The sequence below is a fragment of the Hypomesus transpacificus genome, chromosome 10 (genome assembly GCF_021917145.1).
Source record: "Hypomesus transpacificus isolate Combined female chromosome 10, fHypTra1, whole genome shotgun sequence".
NCBI lineage: Eukaryota > Metazoa > Chordata > Actinopteri > Osmeriformes > Osmeridae > Hypomesus > Hypomesus transpacificus.
In genome coordinates this window covers 9574993-9596264 of record NC_061069.1, presented here as the reverse complement: position 1 = coordinate 9596264, position 21272 = coordinate 9574993, and the positions used below count along the sequence as shown (strand labels likewise).

The following is a 21272-nucleotide window of genomic DNA, read 5'->3' as shown; positions in this document are numbered from 1 at the left end:
TACAGCTGTATAGGCTATCGTTAAATACCTTTTAGGTGTACAGAAATAACAGCAATGACTATTCATGTATTTCCTCTCTGAAATCACTGGCATTATAGGTTAAGTAAGATGAATTGTTTGAGTATGTTAAAGATGACCTAGAGCAGTCGGGATCAGGGTGCTACTTTTGTCACAGTGCAGTCGAGCCTAGGATGTATTTTTTGTTCAGCTCATGTTGAGTGATTGTACCAGTTATTGGTTGTTACAAAATTGGTGACTACTCATTGGCTGCTGCTGCTGCTGCTGCTACTGTACCATCAATATGCAGACGAAGGCCAGCCTTCTTGCCTTGTGACGCATTACATTGACCAGTGTGGAGGCACAACAGTCCTTTGCCAGTCTTAATCAAACATCCTTACATCCCTGCAAACGTTGGGATCAATGATAATGCCCATACTGTTATGACGTTATTAGCGGACAGTGCCACTCTTGGGGAGATAGTGAACCTGAATGCGAGTATGACAACGAATGAGACACCCACTCTCCTGTCAACCAGTGCATTTTATTTCACAAGTACGCCTACTGAAGCCTTATCCTCACCATATTCTGCGAATGTGAGTGTGCCAGTGAGACAGAGAGAAAAAGTGTGTGTACTTTGTGCCCATATGTATGTATAGGCCTTCAACGGTGGGCGTTATGGTGATATTGTTGAGTAACACCCCACAGCACAATACTCTCCTGTGCCAGTGGCCTCCTCTGCAACACCGGCCTGTGAATTTTGACAGCGCTCTGATGCATGCCTCTTCTCTCTCCAGGGAACCCAGCAGAACCAGCCAGTTGGTCAGTCATGCGGAAAAACACACGGCCAGGCAGCAGATCCTTATCATGAAAAGATTATTCGAGAAGTGTCTTCTCTGTGTACAGTAGCCCTATAGACACTTAACAGAATGGATGGTTCCTTAAAATGGACAGTAAATCTGAAGATTGTGATGAAAAGTGACAGCTCAGTGGCAATACTATATACATATGTGCGTGAGGGTTGAGTGATGGGGAACCTTGCAGCTGGAGCCTGACCACATCTGTGCCAGCAGAGGGAGGAAATGCATCCAGGGAGAAAAGATTGAGATCAACACACACAAAGTGCGTCTTTGTCTGTTCAGCTCGCTGGCACAGCAAGAGGGCCTGAGTAGTTTAACATGAGCTCTGCTTGCCTTTCATTCTTCACAGGTCCAGGAGGAAAGGGACCTTGGGGTTGAAATGTCTCAATGTTCAAGACGCCATTCACAACATAGTTGTAATAGTTGTAATATTTTCAATTTCATTTGAGGCTGGGGTAAAAGAAAACCTTTGTGGCTTTCTGAAAAAGACAGCCTGTGATTTTTGTGTCCAAATGAGTAGGTTGTACACTACAGTCCATGCACATTGTGGATTTATTGCACTTTTGTTACCATATACTGTATAGACAGTGTAGCATTAGCTAGAGGCCTAATTAGCCTCTATCTTATTAGGCCTGAAAAATTGGTCTATGGGATTACTGGGACATGATTGATCCTTTTTAACCATACCTCTGTGTTTCTTCCTTTATTACTCCTTTATGAAAACAACAACAACATAATTCCTTGATTACATTTAACTGTGCCCCTAAATTCTTTATCTGCTGTTATCCTGGCCAGCCAGGCTTGTTCTGAATAAATCTATGAATTCGAACATACAAGGTAACATGGATATACAACATACTGAAATGTATCATTAATAGCAATTAACAGTCTATGCACAATATTTACAAACATGCATGTGAAATTACAACCAAATCTAAATAATTCAACTTTATCACGCATTCATAACTTACTAAAGTCAAATGAATTTTCTAACCAATAACACAAACAAAAACAAAACAAAAACAATAATTGTGCTTAAACATTCAACATATGTACAAACATGATATATACATCAATGTACAGGATGCTAAAACACCTGCGTTAGACCGGGATATCTCAAAGATGTGATCATGGCCAAAAGCAGCCTTGGGAAGCTGAGGTTCAGCCTGGCTGAGCAAGAGGCCCAATCAGAGGCCACATAATGACACGCTGGGCGAAATGGCAGCCCTGTTGGATGTGAGCCCTGCTCCTTTTCATGGCCGCGAGTGTCCTTGCAGTGTGGGCTCAAATGACTGCAAAGACTCGGAATGCCTTGCCACTTGTTGGGTTCTGAAGACTGGAGAGTTGAAAGAAGATAATCATTACTTGGTTGAACTTGGATTGCCCTAACCCATTACAGCATGGAAATACATACTAAAAAACGGAATGCCTAGTACTTGGTTCAGTGGTTCAACATTAAACTACAGATCAAAAGGCAAGAAGTTCAAATCCACCCATCACTTTTAGACATTGGTCAAAAGATTTGTCATAGGTGGACATGGGTGATTAAACTCAGGACAAGGGCCCCTATTTGACAACAAAACAACTCAAATAGTCTTCCCATGCAACGTCTGCTCACTCATAGAGTATTTCCAGTAGACGGGTTCTCTCATGTTACCCAACCTCCCCCCTACCTCTCTGAGGTGACAGCGTTCTGGTAGCTTCCACTGTACTGTTTCCTCCTGTCCACAGGCATCACGTCCAGATAGCCCCCAGAGTCATTCTGGATCACACCAGCATGGATGGCTGCTCGGCAGATACTCGATTTCTGCACACAATCGAGAGATCATGCACAGAGGTGGAGAGAGGTGTGGCCCTGGCCGCATGAATGACCAAGGAGACTTATGGAGGTTTTACTGAGGACTTACGTCAGAGTAATGTTTGGTACCGATGACTCTGGCCTGAGTCTCACGAAGACAGTTCCTGGGACAAAACAACCTACGAAGGACAATATGTGACCATTCAATTCACCAATCAATACCCATTTTTTTTTTTTTAAGGAAAGTATCAATAATCGTGTTTATATGATGCAGGGGTGCTATTGTACCTTGGACAGTGCCGTACCGGTTTCTTAAATGGGCAGAACTTTGCAACAATGGTCTCACACGTGACTGCTTTCACTAAGAAGGTCAACATAAGACAATATCAAATATACAGCAACTTGTACTGTACCAGACTGCAGTGTGTGATTACAGATGGGACCCACCTGGTACTGTGGCGACTGAAAAGGAATTAGCACTCCGGTTCTTCCTGTAAATGAGAGGCATTTGGTGTTTCACCATGTTTGTTTGATGATGTGATTACAGTCAGCCATTGAAACATGTTTGTCTACTTTTAAACATATTTAAAGGTAGACAGTTATCTCACTCCAGTGACTGCACCCCGTTCTTGTAGGAGTTGGTGAAATGTGGTTTCCTCCCCAGCCTGGTGATGTCAAGCCAGCCTCCGTCATTGTCAATGATCCCAGCATGCAAACCTGCTCCACAGACGCTGGATTGCTGAGAAACAAGGCGAGTAGATGCGTTTAATAAACACCCTGCTTTCAGGATGTCTGTGCTATTCTAACTTGATGATGTATGGAAGGATGTCGCTGGACTTCTTCACTCCCTTTTACCATGTCGTAGTACTCGGTCCCGGCCACTTTCCCATGGCTGTGCAGGCAACCTGGAGGACACTCGTACCTGAGGGGCAAAAGGAAGCGCTAAGACACACAGCTGCTCCGACAGACAGCAACTGTGAGGACCCCATCCTCTGGGCATTGTGACAGCAACCGAAAACATGCTACATGGGTTACCATGTCAACCCACTGAACTGTTCTGCACTATTCACCCTTAATATCTCTAATGCTCATGCTAACTGCTCATGACGAATATAACAAGTTTGTGGAGACAAACAAAGAGATGCGGTCTCCTCTGTGCTGGTCAGCACGTACCTGTTACAGGTGGTTCCTTTACACTGGTCCCGTAGTTTGGTCTCACAGGACACCTGCTGGCCTTTGAGTAGAACAAAACCAAAAGAAGTTGTCACACTCTGTCTCCAGATCTAGACATTGTAGAAATGTTGTCAAATAATCTTTAGCAGCTCAATTGCTCCTGGGCAGAAGTACATGTACTCCCTCTGTGGGCCACCCTTGGTGAAACAGTGATCTAATATCATTTGGCAGTAGGGCCATGTTCATATTGATATCGTGTCATGAAATAAGTTGAGAGAGATGAGTCCTTACACATCTGCTCTGTGCTGACCACTTCATTCCTCTCCACGTTGTCATTGGGCGAGGGGGCCTGGGGGAGGGGACGACCCTCTCGCTCTCTGGAGGGCTCTGGCTCAATGTAGTTGGTCTCCTCAGTTTCTGGAGCTGGACGTCTGTCCACTCCTCCCTCTGAAACACACACGGTCACATACTGGAAGGCACGACACTATGACCCATGTTCACTGGGACGTACACAGCTACTGTCGTAGCTATGGAAATGTGTTTTGTTTCAATGTGGGCTACCTTTGTAGCAGAGGTTGTCCCTGCAGCCCCCGGCATAGCTGGGCGGGCAGGCAGAGCATGGGCTGCCATGTTTGTAAGGGGCGTGGCCCCACCAGTTTCCCCTGTATACACAAACACGATGACATCATGATAAAACACAGGGAACCCTTTTAACCCCTTCCCTCCAAGACCGTACAGTCTTGTCAAAAAACACACAGTACTTCCTCTGTCATGGGCCTATATGTTTTCAGGATGCAGACAGGCTAATAAATCTTTACTAATTAAAATGTTGTGTCACAATCTGAATTGAATAAACAAGGAGACAAGCTTACGGTGGCGAGTAGTTGCAGACCAGGTAGACAGCTTTGGTCCAAATCATTCCCCACACGTTCATGTTGTAGCACACGTTGATGGCACAGCCAATACGACTACTTGTAGCCCACACCATCTACACACACGACACAACATGGCTAGCCGTCAGAGGTCAACTCACTCGTCTACGGCCTTTCATGGTTTGTTGCATAGACCAACCTAATTCACTCCTGCCTATAGGGAGAGTTGACGTAAACAAACTCTCAAGGTGTAACATTCAGACATTTAGACTTCAGAGACATGCTGCACTATAGGCTTATCATCAGGACTCTTACTTGTGTGTAGTGAGTGCAGACGGGTCCGGAGCACCTGAAGGGGCAGTGAGGGTTACACTCCTGGGGGTAAGGGTAGCTGTAGTCCCTCACCTCATCATACCAGGCCTGGACGTGGAAAGTGGGGGGGCGGTCTCTGAGGGAACAGGTGTGTGTTCGGGTGAGAGAGACTTTTAGCCGCTGAGTTGCTCCGGAGAACTGAGTCTATGTGTAAGCACACACGTGTTGCCCCCAGCTGTGGATGCATGCACACACAGGAGGAAAGGGACATAGGCACACACCTGGGCACATTCACTCACAAATACACACATCGAAAATGACCACACACACACACCTTCCCCAGTGTGCTCCGAGATTCTGTCCTATCTGTGTTAGGAGGTGGGTGGGTCCGTGTTCCCACAGACAGGTGTGTGCCCAGTGTTCAGCGCTCCGCTCCAGCTCATAGTCCCACACCTGAGGGACGGATACAGATACTTTACAAACACACACAGTCAACACAAACTGGATGCACTGTAGAAAGGCAAGCAAAATCTGCCATGAACTAAACACATTAAGACCCACTGGACTGGGTCCTTTACTTAAAGCCCAGACATGCACTCCAATAAAGAATCTCCAAGAGGTCGGCTGTGAGGTCGGCTTGTTTTCTGGGAATCCACCCCACTGGAAAGCCTGAAGTCACTGCTCCTGCATCAGCTACACACACAGGCACATCAGGTTGCAGGTTGGTGCTACTATTTACCAAGGCCATGTTGGAGCTGGTTTACTGTAAGAGCTGGTCTCCAGAGAGACGCAACTGCGTGGAAAACATTGTGTTGCGCTGTAAGAGTCTGACAGAGGGGCCTTGTTGGGGGCCTGGTGGGCTTATCAACGTGACGCCCAGATTGATACCGCTCGCTGAAGGGGGAATCAGCAGTGCAGTTTAACATCACTTGTGATTAAGATGTTAGTACACTCACTGCCCATGGAGAGATAAGTGGGTAAACTGTGCATGCCTCCATAACCCTTGCCATAGCAAATATCCCCACCCCCACCCCCCACCAACCATTTGATACAGATCTAACAGTGGTTCAATAGGAGTTAAAAACTGTAAGGTATTCCTATACCTCCTGTGTCTAACAAAGAGCTGCATAAATACAAGCCTGAAGTATTCTGGTGTTTTGGCCAAGTTGTAGATATTGTCAAAGAAAAGAATAGGTGTAGTGTAGTGTGGGGCAGTGGGCTGCAGTCCTGCAGTCCTGCTGTTCTGCTGTTCTGTCACATTAAGCCCTTTGCAGATGAAGGATAATTGAAAAATACTAATGTGCAGTCAACTGGCTTGAGCTGCTGCTTTAATTCATTCCATGTGTAATAGGAGGAAGCACACACACATGCACATACAGTACACACACACACATACACACACACATGCACATACAGCACATACACACACATACACACACATACACTATACATTCAGAGTGGCCTTGGTTATGAGTTCTTTGGTGGATTTACACATTTACAGTGGCGATATTTGCACTCCACATGCTGGCTTCAGCCCAAAGCAAAAAGTGTAAGATACCTACACCGAAAACATTTGCGCATACCACTGCTCTAAGAGTATGTTTCACGCTCCATGTTTCATAGTCAACCCACAGTAGTGACATTCTCTTTACTTAACAAGTAAACAAATTTAACCAATACTTACAGGGGTAATATCTTTCATAGCTCCAAAACTAATAAAGTTAGTCCTACTGTAAGGCTGGGTGTCAAACCTGCCCCCACCTCTCATATACTAAAGTCTGGAGTTTGTGGACGGTCTCAACTTGATGGCTCTCACACCCCATTCAAGATGTGGTCTGATTGGTTGTTCTTGTGTATAAAGGGAATTGTAATGCATTGTTCTTTGGATTCTTCATCTCCTGAGACCTTCTCCTCAGTTCTCCCTTGTCCTACTGTCCTACTCCTTGCTCACCTCTTGCTTTCTCTCTGATTTACAATGATCACGGTAGAGTGGGTAAGATTTAAAGCCTTCATTTTGTAACATGTTTGCCTTGTAATTGATTTCATTCATTTGCAATGTTATTAAATGCGTATTTCATTTAACCGTACTTTGACCATTCTTGCTCTGCTTTAACCCATATTGTCAAATACCTGGAATTCTATTGGTTTTGGCATTAATGGTTCATGCTAATGCTCTGTTCAGTTTCCCATCTTCCTTTAAACCATAGGGGAATTCGTTTTGGTTGCTTGGCCAATATTTAACCCCCTACACTACCACAGAAATTTGACTTGCCTTTTATTATCAGTCATTCAAAACGGCCCCGGGCAAGGTTGTCCCTCCCAAAATCTATCCTTTCATAATCAACTAGTTTCTGTCATTCAAGCCTTTTTAACAAATTCCTTTTCAGGGAAAAGCACTTCAGACAGAGGAACAAAAGTGTGTAAAATGTTTTATCTGAACTGACATGCTGTGTCCATCTACTACTGCGCTCGACAGTTCCACTCCAAGTCAAAATAGATTCATCTGGGTTGCCAAACAAAATGCCTGAGATCAAAAGTAGGCTAATATTCTCGTAGGTGAGTGTAAACGGTGGAGGCAGAGTTCAGGATAACACTGCGGGGGCGCGGGCTGGCACCAGGCCAGGATTGGGGCAGAGGCAGGACCAGTGGTTTGGCTGGCAGGGCAGGGCAGGGAGGGCAGTAGCACACTGGCTTTATGACTTGGCCAGAGCTCAGACCTGCTCTAGCTCTTTGATCTACGGCTGGCAAGTTTGTGCCCCCAGAGCTCGCTCTGTGTTTAAACCCCCTCGTGTGTAGTCCTGTCTGAACTCTGCGCTGAACTTCCATCCTGCCAGGCCGTCCAGCCACAACCTCATCCTGGTGTGTGAAGTCCTACAGATCCATCCAGATCATCCACAGCTGTGCTCAACGCTGAGGCTCCTCAGGTTGGCAGGCAGGCCTATACTATCGGTGATTATGCCTTTGTGTGTATTTAGGTTGTCCATGAAATGTGATCAATCACATGTCATAAACACCAAACCTTGCCCCCGACCTCCACCACCCCCACCCCTTGTGGTCTCACCATGTATTCCATGTTGGAGGCCTGTGGATAGACCTGGCCACGCAGCTTGTTGTGCAGGTCCAGAATGAGGTGCATGTCTCCCTGGGAGATGGCTCTCTTACCCCTCTGCTTGGCCACCCACCATTCATCATCCTTGTCCATGTACTTCTCCAATATGGACTCCAGGTGGGTGGAGTTAGGGATCACCATAGAAACCACCATGGTCTGGGACAGGAAGAGCAATGCCATGCATCTAAGCCAATCCCGAAGAAGGAAGGTCATGATGATGATGGTTTGAGAATAGCTGTAGCTACAGGAATCACAGTAAAAGGAGATCAGTTTTCTTGTTTCATTTTAAGAACTATATAAATATTATTCAGCAGACATGAAGATATCCAGACATAATTGGGTCGCTTCACATGTATTTATTCAGTATCAACTGTTTTACTTCATTACTCATTTATTCACTGAGATGTGATATCTTATAAGGAAAACTAATGGTAAAAAGCTGAATTTCTGGATCTTGAGATGATCTCTGTCAAGTGTACTGTGTACTAAACAAAGTATTTCATGAGCATGCACAGACTGAAGAATATTTCTGATGTTTTTAGAGCAAGCAGATACTTCTATTGGGTCTTACATGTTCATGCAATGCAAAATTTGAATTGAAGCGAAAGTTGACAATTTACCTTACAACAAAGAAATATCCCGATAACCAATATCCAGCAGCAGGAATGTTAACACATGTGGAATGTTGATCTCCTGGTGAGTTTACCATTCATATACTCGAGCAAGTATCAAAACTACCGTATACAGTTGTGTTTCAGTATTGTACATCAACGAAATGAGGAGGGAGAGAGAGAGATCAGCTACCTGTTGAGTCCTCTAGGTCACTCAGTGCGAGGGTGGTAGCGCACTTTTCGTTTATATGCCAAATATGGGTTTAGCGATGCGTAGCGCAAGTGATCCCGCCCACCGTTGGCTTCCAGTCCCCAGGTTTGACTATTTGAGGACCGAACTTGATTCCATGCGACGTGACGGTAAACTTTTTGGGTTAGGAGAGCCCACTTCTTAGTGTAACATTTATGTATTTGCTGTTGGTTTGTCAGATTTGTGTGTGTATTTAAGTTTAGAATTAAATTCAATATTTACATAGTTTTATTTTATTTTACATATTATCCGGACTGAGAATTGTTCAAATCTATAGGCCTACCAGAGACACCAAGATCCACAAATGAGAACTACAGTGATAAACATCCTATAAAAATGACTTTTCTAATACAAGTGGACTTGCTCTGTTCATGTTAAACACTGAAGCCAAAGGTCCATCCGTACGAACTTGACTGCAGTCTTTGTGACTTTCCTGCAGTGTAAGAATGAATGCTTGAGAGCAGGCAGCAGCCCACATGGTGGCCTGCATCCCTCTGTGACCAGACCACAGAGCTGTAATTCACACAAGCTGATCTGACAGCACAAAACCACTGCTGGTTTGCATACAGAGCTGCATTTGTAAGATGGTTTGTGTTTGTTTGTGTGTGTGTGTGCGTGTGTGTGTGTGTGTGTGTGTGTGTGTGTGTGCGTGTGTGTGTGTGTGTGCGTGTGTGTGTGTGTGAAACATGTCCTACAGCTGTGAAGGAACACACATATATACCCACAAAGAAAGAATGAAAGGGCATCAACACTCTGACTTTAAAAGAGTAGGCTACATCAACATGGATTGTATGAAGCAATGAGGGCATAAGTAATGCTAAAGCATCTTCAATTATGCTGACTAACAACATTTGTGTTGTCTAACAGAGTCTGAAGGAATCACCCCACGTGACCATAACATGTCAATTCAGGTAGAATGAAAGTCAGGGCCTTGCAGATCACTTGTCAGTCCTGGAGCAATGGAGGTTGCTGTGCAATGCTGTTCCATAATGATTTCCAACCAACTGCACTGTCAGTAGTCAGACTTCCCAGAGGAATGAACGTATGAATGGGCAAGCGGACTCCTGCTTAGAATGCCTTTACAATACCTTAAGTAAGTATCAGGTTCCAGGCACCTTAATAATCATCATTAACAATTCTAAACCTACCACCAGCAAAGTGATTTGGTATATATCTCCCCCTGCTGTTTACTTTCAGTGACTACATCTGGGCGACAAGTCATGTTTATTACAGTTTATAGCATGTGTTATGAAAATCGACATAAACAATTAACACGTATTTCATTTAGGACTCATTGGTGGAAGCATATGAAACAAAAACATCTAGAATTCTGAGTCTTGAACTGAGCTGCAGCGGGTATAAAAACATTTTCTGGAAGACAAAAATAAAGTAAACCATTGCATTGAGATTTAACTCGACAGATCACTGTTGTAATGTTGACATAAACCTTTGACAGTAGTTTTAACCATGCAAGCACCATAATATAACTTATATATAGCTTATAAAAACCTTAATATTAATTGTTGAAGTAAATCATGTTTGTTGATTGTTCAGCACCTTTGTGAATCCATGCTCCCTTCCTGTCCTCCTATGGCCAGAAGCTTGACCACTGTAGACCTACTTGTCGTGCTACAAAATGCCATTCACAAGATGACTTACACTACAGACATAGTAGACGATCAATGCATTTGACCATCAATATGATGGTAAGACTTAAAAAAAGTTAAGTTGCCAAGTTGTATGCTACAACATGGCAAGTATTATTTTTATCATACGTTTTGTATTGTATTGAAAGTATAGTACACCTATAACAAGTACATGTTTCATTGAATACAATAATGGTAAGGATAGCCTAACAACTTATATTGTTTACACATGGTTGGTTTACTTGAACCAGTACATGTAGTTGGACTGGACCCCAGGGTAGCACATGTTGTTGCTACAGGAGCCTCCGTAGCTGGGAGGGCACGCGGAGCATGGCACCCCAACACTGTAGGGGGCGTCACCTATCCAATTACCCCTGGAATACCAGAAAATAAGATGAAATACCACTGAAGGACACTCACATTTCCATCCTCAACTCTATCCTCCTATTTGAAGTTACTGATCGACATCATGCAATGTCATTATTATATTACACCGACTATACTGACAAAATGTGAAAGGCTGTTTTACATTCCAACTATTTACCATACAGATCAACTTCTCCTATTAACAGTAACAATGTGAATGTTTAAACGTAATAGGACTTACTTAGGTGAGTAGTTGCATACCAGGTAGGTTGCCTCTCTCCACAAGGCTCCCCACACCATCATGTTGTAGCAAGTCTGGACCGCACAGCCCACTCTGTTTGTACTGGCCCATACCATCTATAGTCACACAGACAGAAAGGCTCTGGCAGGATTAGATGAGCTTAACTTCAATACAAATCAAGCATGCTAAAAAAAGGCCTGGTCTAATTCAATACATGCATTTTCTGTTTGCAATTTTACTCCAGTTCATTCAGATTCATTATTAAGACATAAATTGTATAGCAAGTGCATATTGTATGTGCAGTTTTATTCACATCTCTTGGTTGGTCAGTTTTCCAGTTTGTCCTCTCTGGGGTGCCAGGATGTCGTGGTCTTACCTGAGTGTAGTGAGTGCACATGGGGCCATAGCAGCGCATTGGGCAGCGGGGATTGCAGTCTCTGGGGTAGGGGAACAGATAATCCTTGACTTCATCATACCACGGCTTCACAAGCTGCAAGATGGAGCGGTAGCTGGTGGATACAGAGGGGAAAAAAAGGATCTCACTGAACTACTTTGATCAATTAATCAAATATATGTTTTTGTGATAGACCAAATGCTAAAGCTAATGAAAAATATTAACAATGTTCCATGTTCTCACCACTGTTAACACATTCCCCAGGTCCATGCATGTGTTGGAGTACCTACCCTCCAGTTCTGACTGACAGGTTCTGGCCGTAAAACCTCAGCAGGTATGGTGGTCCGTGTTCCCACAGACAGGTAGCTGCCCAGGCCTCTGCAGTCCGGGCCAGACCATCGTCCCACAACTGCAGGGGTGGCAGACAGACTGTTGGATGACTATGATTCTAATACATGATATTGCACATATTTATATACATAGGCTATATTTGTCGTTTGATATCTCCCTCAAATACAGAAACGAAAACCATAACACAATAAATTAAGAATACTTGAAATATCACTGAGCTACATGCAATATCCAATTTACCCAGCAGAAGGCAGTATGGCACCGAACAAGAAGGCAACAAAGTTTGATTGCAATCAATTCGCCTTTTCAGTCTTATTATAAAAAATACAAGAACAATCAACTAAATTAACTCTTCAACAGCAACCACACAGCCTTATGTGTAAAACACATTTAAAGCGTAAAACCTTTGAATTTTAGAAACGTACCATGTATTCCATATTTGCGGCAGGTGGAAAGACGCTCGCGCGCACTTGATTGTGATAGTCGAGAATGGCTACCATATCATACTGAGAAATGTAACGCTTCCGTCTGGATTTTGGAATGATCGGAGAGACTGACTGATTTAGGGTGGATTTCATGTCAGTTAGATTGCCCGCTGGCGTGTAATCTGTCGAGTTGACGATAAATCCACTTGTTACATTGAACAGAAGGACCAAGTTGGTCAAGACGTTGATGCCTCTCATACTTCTTGTGTTTAGTCGTGCTGAAAAAATCACAGAAAAGGAAAATAAATTGCAGTTGGGTTTAAATACAATATAAACCTGTTCTGGTTTTGAAAGATAAACTAACCCTACATTACCCCACTGTAAACTATGACAAAATGATTCCGAAATATCTTTCCCTAAAACACATAACTACTTTAACTTCTACCAAAGATTATTGTTATTAGCCTAATCGAAAGACATATAGAAAGATGTCAAAACAATCATATTTCAGTTATTTTCTTACCTTAGAAATGACATAGAAGTGAACTGTACCAGTCGAGCTGATTCTATTATCAAGCTGTGCCAGTTCGACCAATGAACAGCGTCATTCTCTCAAACGGACTGAGGTTTTATATCGCCGTCGGCCGTCCAAAGCTGATGTTTGAAGCTGTGAACTGTGTGAGTCCTTGAATAAAAACTGTTTGTTGTAATCTGCAACACATTATGTGACCTTGATGTTAATTTGTTCTAATGATGTTTATAAAGACAGGTGGGAGAGCCAAGGAAGCAGGTATGCTTCAACACCACTGCGCAGTCAGCATCCCAGAAATCAATCACCTCACTGTTGTAGGCTATTCATCACATAATGATTTTTATTGACATTAGAAGGGGATCCTCCCAAAGTTTTCCTTTGGATTTCAGATCACCATTGACATGCCTTGGATTGTTAAACTTGTTTGGTGTAAAGATAAACATAATCAGTGTCATACCAAATAAATGGAAGTCAATCCAATTTTCCAACCATTGTGCAACAATGCTTGTTAGTTACTTGAGTAGAATATGGGCTCCATTTGGCATATTGTCAGTTTAATTACAGCTTTTATTTGTTTAGTGTCAGATTCAGTTAGGGTCAGCAGTTTCCCCCCCCTGTGAAAATAGTCTTGCCAAGCAGGAAAAAAACAAAGCTGGTCTTAATTTTCTTGGCAGGTTGGACATGAAATATAGTGTGACTATCTTCTTTACCCTTTTTTCACAGTCTTGTTTTTCATCTGCTGTATTGTACTCTACTCTGGATAGGACAATTGATGATAACAATGGACTCATAACCTGCTATGATTTGATATAAGGCTGTGTGTTTAGGAACAAAGACAACTGATATGTGTAATGCAACCTGTGACAATTTTAGTAATGAAGATAAACGTTCAAATTAAAGACAAGAGATCATCAAACTTAAATGTTTGCTTTGCTGGCAAAAAAAAAAGAAGTATGCTGAACATCTGTTAGAATAGTATGGGAACCTACTGTAATCTCCTTTTGTCTGGGTGGTGGAGTAGGTCAATGCTGCCAGATATGTGGGTAGCAGCCATTGATGATTACATCACTTCCTCAACCGGAAGAGAGTGGTAACCAGCCATTTCAGCTAACATCCTGGTGTCAGGCAGTCCTGTCCACTCTATGGCTCATTATCTGGACGGCCAACCAAGGGTGCACTGTACAGCTCAGACTCTTTGTTGGAACTTTGAAATGCCTTGCTGTTGGAAGTATTGATGACTTGAAGACAAGTTAGCTGGGAACATAAGAAATAATCACCTGCCACAAATGTGGTGCTTGCTTAACCAAGGCTATGAATCTGTTTCCCACATTTACCATATATTCACCACCTATGTACCTCTGGGGCCTTTACACTGTTGTCTACTATTGTACATGCTGAACTAAGCCAACATGTCTAATGTGTTTGGATAGAGACATTCAGGGCCTACAATACACAACAGCGTAAAAAAGGCTCCTTTTTTTTCTTTTTCTTTTTTACTTAAGTGGTTGCAAACCACCCCCATTGCACAGTGCGGTTCTGGTCATCTGGACCTTATTGGAGTTCTGCAGTTATAGAACTCTCGCATCGACGACCTTTTAAAAGTTAAAGTACACTCTTCTATGCCTGCTGGAACACATCTGCTCTCCGCCCTGTCATATACGAACATATTGGCAGGGGTCAGGCCTTAAAGAAACCCAGTTTGACTTGACCACCTTTAGACACTGCAATGCAAAACTACTGAATCCCGTTAAACCACCAAACACTTAAATGACCAAAACAGGCATTGGTATTTTTACCCAGTTGGCTAGTTTAGGCAAATACTCATAAATGTCCACAGTGATCAGCTACCTTAAAAGACTTCTGTTTCAGCCTTCTCCATACAGTACATAAATTATAAATCCAAACCTTAACTCTAAGGGGAATCTGCTGAATTTGAAATATAAATTCTGGGTAAAATAAGTTCTAGGTAGTAGGATGCACGGTTTGAGCTAGGAAGTATTAAGTGAAGTGAGTGAAGTGGTTGTTTCTGGATGAGGCCTGACAGATTTGAACAAGTGGCACCATCCCATCTCTCTGCCACAGCTGGGACAGAGGACTGGGGGAGGCTGATTTATCATCTGTCCTGGCCAACAGAAACAGTCTAGCTAAGCCCACAGTATTTCTCTGTGGATTTTAAAGCTTCATTTGGCTGTTTTTGTTAGCATCAAGCTGCCTTACCACTAGCTTTACTGGGTAAAGTGCATCCAAAAGGTAGTTTCTTCTAAATCTAGGAATAATGTGTGTAAACAAATAGAATGTAGGTTACATTGTTTCCCATTGTTAGCATTAAGATAAACCCATAATCATTTTATAGTAGAAAGTAATCAGTTAATAATTCTGCTTATCAGTTAATTATGGTTTTATCTCAATTAGAATACAAAATAAACAGTACTTTAACTACTTTTAATACTGACAGTTGACCCACACTTGGCCTCCTCAGATAGTTTGGACTTCGCTGGCCATGGAGGTTTGCTGGCTGACGACCAGAAATAATGACCATGAGAATGATGTTTTCTGAGATCTGCATGTGCCTGGTCTTAGCTCAGACCCCACACTACCATGGCCAATGGGTTGTTTGGAAAGGTGGAGAGACTTCCCTCTATTGGCTCTCACACCCAAGACCTGTTTGCCTGATTGGTCCTTCTGCTTCCAGATGCATCCTTGTGTAAATAAACCTTAAGAGTATCCTTCCAAAAAACGAAACAAGCTGTGTGCCACATCATAACAGATGCACATGGTGTCATTCATTTATATAGTACTTTACAAGAGCATATGTAACAACAACTGATTCTTCTTCCCAACATATATGTTTAATTTCCATGGATTGTGGTCACATGAAGCAAATATCAGTATGTCATCATACAATATACTGCACATCATCATACAGTGTCATACTGGATGCTATCAGTCCATGTGGTTGATTGGATATCCTAATATAACATGTGAACAAACAGGTGTGGGTCCTGTGGTAACTGTGAGAATATTTTCAGCGTACAGGACGGCTGGCTGCCACACACAAAGCAACCAAATCTGGGCCAAAACAAACCTCACCAGCTGGTGAATAACATGTTCCCACTGTCATATATCCTTAAAGCGTTGAAGCATAAAAGAACCAGGGTTCCTCCTCCCTTTTTTGCTGTGTCTCTGCCAAATATGAAAATGCCATCAAGCCAATTACATTATAGTAGCTTGTTTCATCAAAAAGCAGATGTTTTCGTTTATAAGGCAGGAGGACTTTTCTTGTGATTTCCTGTTTTGATCCTGAGCCCAAGGATGAAGCAACGGCAGATCTTGATTTGGGGCTGGAAAAACAGAGAGCGTACACTAAAATAGTGAATCTGCTCCTTAGTGATTGTCAGTTAGTTGACAATTGGCAGCGAGTTGAAAAAAAACGTAACTCCAACTGCCCTACCCTTCATTGCACAAAGTCCTCTGATCTTTCAGTAGTTGCTGAGAATGTGAGAATTCATGTTTAGCATGGCCTTTTACAGTACTTGTGCCAGTTTTGTGTGGCAATGAGAATAGATTGATAGTTCTTTTGGTATAAAGCTTATTTGGGATTGTTGTTTTGGTTCCTGGTCCCTCAAACCTTGGGCTTTGCGGTCTCTCTGATAGTGGAGTGGACGTGATAGCTGTGGGAAAGAAGACAGTCTCTTTATCCTCCACAGACTGCAACACCAGGGGTCAGACGGCTGAACAGTTAGAGAATTGGACAATTAATCAGAAAGTTGCCGGTTCGATTCCCGGCCGTGCCATATGACATTGTGTCCTTGGGCAAGGCACTTCACCCTACTTGCCTCGGGGGAATGTCCCTGTACTTACTGAAAAACGCTCTGGATAACTAAATTTAAATGCAACACCACAACTTGTTGGCATGATTTTCTTAGGTCAAGTAGCTTCAATTTTGTTCCTGTATGACTGAAGACATTCAAAAAGCGTGGTCAGAAAGTGGGTGCTGATCTTTCCTGTGGCATAACATTTCTTTGGACTTTCCAATAGTTTAAATGTGGAATGCTACTGTATGATCCACTTGCCTGACTGCAAAGACGCTATAAAGAACTTTGCCATCAGAAGACTATGTACAGGAATTGTAAATATGTCTGTGAGATGAAAGATTACTGTTTCCAACATCAGTTAGGACTGTTTCTGGGCTGTAAAGCATCATCCAAATCCAGGAGATTTTGGCTTGATTATCCTTTACACAAAACCAGTCTGAATGCCAAGCCAGCGATTCGGAAGAAGGTCACAAATTCAGACCATTCAAGGACTGAAAGAAAGAAAAAGCCACAAAAAGCCATTTGATTTCTCCTCTTTGACATCTGATTTGTAAAAGGTTTTCATTTGTGGGGCACACTGTGTGTGTACCACTACAGCAAACTGCAACATTACAACTATACTTCTTATGTGGGGAACCACCAGCAGACTAAAATTGTTCAGAAAAGAATATGTTCTATTTCTGGAATTATGAATTGAATACAAACCACATTTTTCATTTAGCTCCCTAAAATAGGTTTATTGGAAATACAATCCTCAGTCTATAGGTAATTGTGCTGAGTTTAGAAACTATTCTCAAAGCACACATCAGCTGGTCTATTATTGTATTTTATTCTTAAACTGCATTGAATCTTGCTACAAATATAGCCTACACACTGAGAAATGTGTAGGTTGAAATGTTTGGTTTTAATTTCGAGGTGTACTCATGTTTTTTATCTTAGCTGAATATGTGTTCAGTATGCTATGCATCCAGAAAGAGAAGGGATTTTTAGTACCATATATAGAGAAATACTCAAATACAGTGCCCTCCAAAAGTATTGGAACAGTGAGGCCAATTCCTTTATTTTTGCTGTAGACTGAAAACATTTGGGTTTGACATCAAACGATGAATGTGAAACCAGAGATCAACGTTTCAGCTTTTATTTCCAGGTATTTACATCAGGATCTGATGCACAAATTAGAAAATATCACCTTTTTGTTCGAACCCACCCATTTGTCACGTGAGCAAAAGTATTGGAACATGTGACTGACAGGTGTGTTTTGTTGCCCAGGTGTGTCCTATTACATACATTATTCAATCAATAAATACCACTGAATGTCTACACTCAGGTTCAGATTGGGTAAGATAGGTTTTGTCTATGCAGACTGTATTCAGAGGTGAAAACAACATGAAAACCAGAGCGCTGTCTTTGGGTGAAAAACAAGCAATTGTGAGTCTTAGAAAAGATGGAAAATCAATCAGAGCCATTGCAGAAACATTGGCCATAGCCAGTACAACCATTTGGAATGTCCTGAAGAAGAAGAAAACTACTGGTGTACTAAGTAACAGACGTCGAACAGGTAGACCAAGGAAAACATCAGCAGTTGATGACAGAAACATTGTGAGAGCTGTAAAGAAAGACCCTAAAACAACTGTTAGTGAGATCAGCAACAACCTCCAGATGGCAGGAGTGAAGGTATCACTATCTACTGTTCGCAGAAGACTTCATGAACAAAAGTACAAGGGCTACACCAGAAGATGCAAACCACTCATTAGCAAGAAGAATAGGAAGGCCAGGCTGGAATTTGCCAAAAAGTACAGAGATGAACCTCAAAAATTCTGGGACAAAGTTTTATGGACTGATGAGACAAAGATTAACTTTTACCAAAGTGATGGAAAGGCTAAAGTTTGGAGAAAGAAAGGAACTGCTCATGATCCCAAACACACAAGCTCATCTGTGAAACACGGTGGAGGTAATGTCATGGCTTGGGCTTGCATGGCTTCTTCTGGGACGGGCTCATTAATCTTCATTGAGGGTGTAACACATGATGGCAGCAGCAAAATGAACTCGGAAGTCTACAGAAACATTTTGTCTGCCAATTTAAGGAAAGATGCAACCAAACTGATTGGCAGAGCCTTCATCATGCAGCAAGATAACGACCCAAAACACACTGCCAAAACAACAAAGGAGTTCATCAGGGGCAAGAAATGGAAGGTATTAGACTGGCCAAGTCAATCTCCAGACTTAAACCCTATAGAGCATGCATTTTACCTGCTTAAGAGGAGACTGAAGGGAGGAACCCCACAAAACAAACAACAACTGAAAGAGGCTGCAGTGAAAGCCTGGGAAAGCATCAAAAAGGAAGAATGCAAAAGTTTGGTGACGTCAATGGGTCACAGACTTGCTGCAGTTATTGAAAGCAAAGGATTTGCAACTAAATATTAAGTCTTATTCACTTAAATATGTTTTAAGTATATCTGTTCCAATACTTTTGATCACATGACAAATGGGTGGATTCAAACAAAATGTGATATTTTCTTAGTTGTGCATCAGATCCTGATGTAAATACCTGGAAATAAAAGCTGAAACGTTGATCTCTGGTCTCACGTTCATTATTTGATGTTAAGCCCAAATGTTTTCAGTCTACAGCAAAAATAAAGGAATTCGCCTCACTGTTCCAATACTTTTGGAGGGCACTGTAGTCCTTGGAGGCAGGTGCTGCACATACTTCTGTATTTGTTCAAGTGTGCCTTTTTCATTACTGATTTAATAACTGCAATATGTTGCATTTCATCTTACTTAGTAAGTTAATGCAGTGCATTTTCTATCACCAACAATCCTCACATGTCATGAGAACATAATAGTAATAGTCGACAGTCCTGTCTGTGCAGATGACAAAGTAAGTTAAGGAAAAGGATATTTAGATAATAACAGTACAGTACTATACCCTTCATGGCCAATTGTGGTATGTGTGAGTGTGGTGTGTGTGTGCATGTGTGTGTGTGTCTGAGTGTTAAGCTTCAACAATAACTGCCTGAACAACAACATGTGACATAATGGCAAAAACTCAATTGCCCCCCCCCACCGCAACTGAAATCAGTGTTTCTATAAAAGTAGATGATGTAATTCACTTGTGTTGACTTTAGCTGATACATGAGGACCGATAAGAAACCATGCCAAAGTATGAACCCCCCTTTGTAACAACTGTGGACAAATATAAATACAGTGACTGATGATTTTACTTCTAAAGTCAGATGGTTTGGTGTAATGAAAGTGTACCCATTTTTTTAAGGAAAACATTTCCTTGTGTGTTATAAAACGTTTTTCTTTCAATGTTGGTATAGTTCCATTAACAGTTGGGGTAATTGATTGCACTTCCCTCAAACAGAACAGTATTAGTTCCTTTTCATAACAAGTATTATAGTGAGTTCCGACCAATTAATTTGATTGGACAAGAGGCATTTCATCAGAGCTGATTGAGAGCATAACATCACAGGGACTTTGAACTAGATGTATCACCCCCCTCTACAGGTGTTTTAATTATAATTCAACTGTACCTGTCTAACTGAGAGATTATACTGTTTATTGTCTGTTAAGGTGCAGAGCATTGGAGCAATAAGCAACATGGTACTCATCCGAATGAAGGAATTCATTTCTTGCTTTTCATTTCTACAAATGTGATGGTCCTTTATGATATAATTTACATAATGCATGTAAATATGCATGTAAATGTCAAAATGTAGTTATATTTAAGGGACCCTCTCACTGTTCTGCCGAATATGCACTGTACCATTAGTGTGGGAATCAAGTTAATGGTTTCTCAATCCTAAAACAAGAGCTTACATTCAATATTAGGTTAATGCACTAGTTAGGGTACACTGACACCCTGTGGTACTTGAGGATCCTTTACCATGTCTGTGCCTCTGAGGCCTTTCTATTCTGTGCCAGTAGATGTCACTCTCGTTTTATCATCATCAAGGCACATTTCTATCATCCCAGTCTAGGATGTGCAGATAAATAGGCCTCATTCTCCAGTCCTAATATAATTGAACATTCTTTATTCATTTAAAGACATTTTGTGAGATTATTTTAACCAAATATCTTACAGTCTATACCAATAATTCTAAAGGTTTGGCATTGCCATCCACAATCTGCCCATTTCTGAAAAAGTTTTAAAAATAAATGAAACAAACCTGCTTTACTGTTGTGAACTATTTAGTTTGATGAAGACTGTGAGTTGTTTTTTTCCAATCGACATGGTTGTGACTGAGTACAATTTTCCACTGATCACAGTAGCGTATTCTGATATTATAGCCTGCACAAACACACGCCCACGTAGATTTATCTTTATTTTTCGGTGTCTTTTTTCTTCTTTGCAACCTTCGAGAGAAAGAGAGAGTGAGAGAGATAGAGATAGAGAGACAGAGAGAGAGAGAGAGAGAGAGAGAGAGAGAGAGAGAGAGAGAGAGAGAGAGAGAGAGAGAGAGAGAGAGAGAGAGAGAGAGAGAGAGAGAGAGAGACGTCTGGAGATTGGAAGTACA

At 42.0% G+C, this 21272-nt stretch overlaps 2 protein-coding genes across 2 annotated transcripts; both read right to left on the bottom strand.

Annotated features, from left to right (window-relative positions):
• Positions 1-1405: 1405 nt before the first annotated feature.
• On the bottom strand, positions 1406-8950 carry crispld1b (cysteine-rich secretory protein LCCL domain containing 1b). The gene is made up of 15 exons (XM_047027585.1): positions 8742-8950; positions 8074-8362; positions 5347-5465; positions 5016-5148; positions 4701-4816; positions 4390-4490; positions 4120-4275; positions 3829-3889; positions 3511-3577; positions 3264-3394; positions 3103-3146; positions 2944-3016; positions 2765-2834; positions 2531-2664; positions 1406-2193 (listed from the first exon to the last, which is right to left on the bottom strand). The coding sequence occupies exons 1-15, from the start codon at positions 8828-8830 to the stop codon at positions 2142-2144; spliced, it is 1635 nt and encodes a 544-aa protein (XP_046883541.1). The 5' UTR covers positions 8831-8950; the 3' UTR covers positions 1406-2141.
• A 1058-nt stretch (positions 8951-10008) lies between these two features.
• pi15b (peptidase inhibitor 15b) lies at positions 10009-13111 on the bottom strand. The gene is made up of 6 exons (XM_047027811.1): positions 12929-13111; positions 12406-12683; positions 11920-12038; positions 11612-11744; positions 11236-11351; positions 10009-11002 (listed from the first exon to the last, which is right to left on the bottom strand). Exons 2-6 carry the CDS (start codon positions 12661-12663, stop codon positions 10867-10869), a joined length of 762 nt encoding a protein of 253 aa, XP_046883767.1. The 5' UTR covers positions 12664-12683; positions 12929-13111; the 3' UTR covers positions 10009-10866.
• Between the last annotated feature and the right edge of the window lie 8161 nt (positions 13112-21272).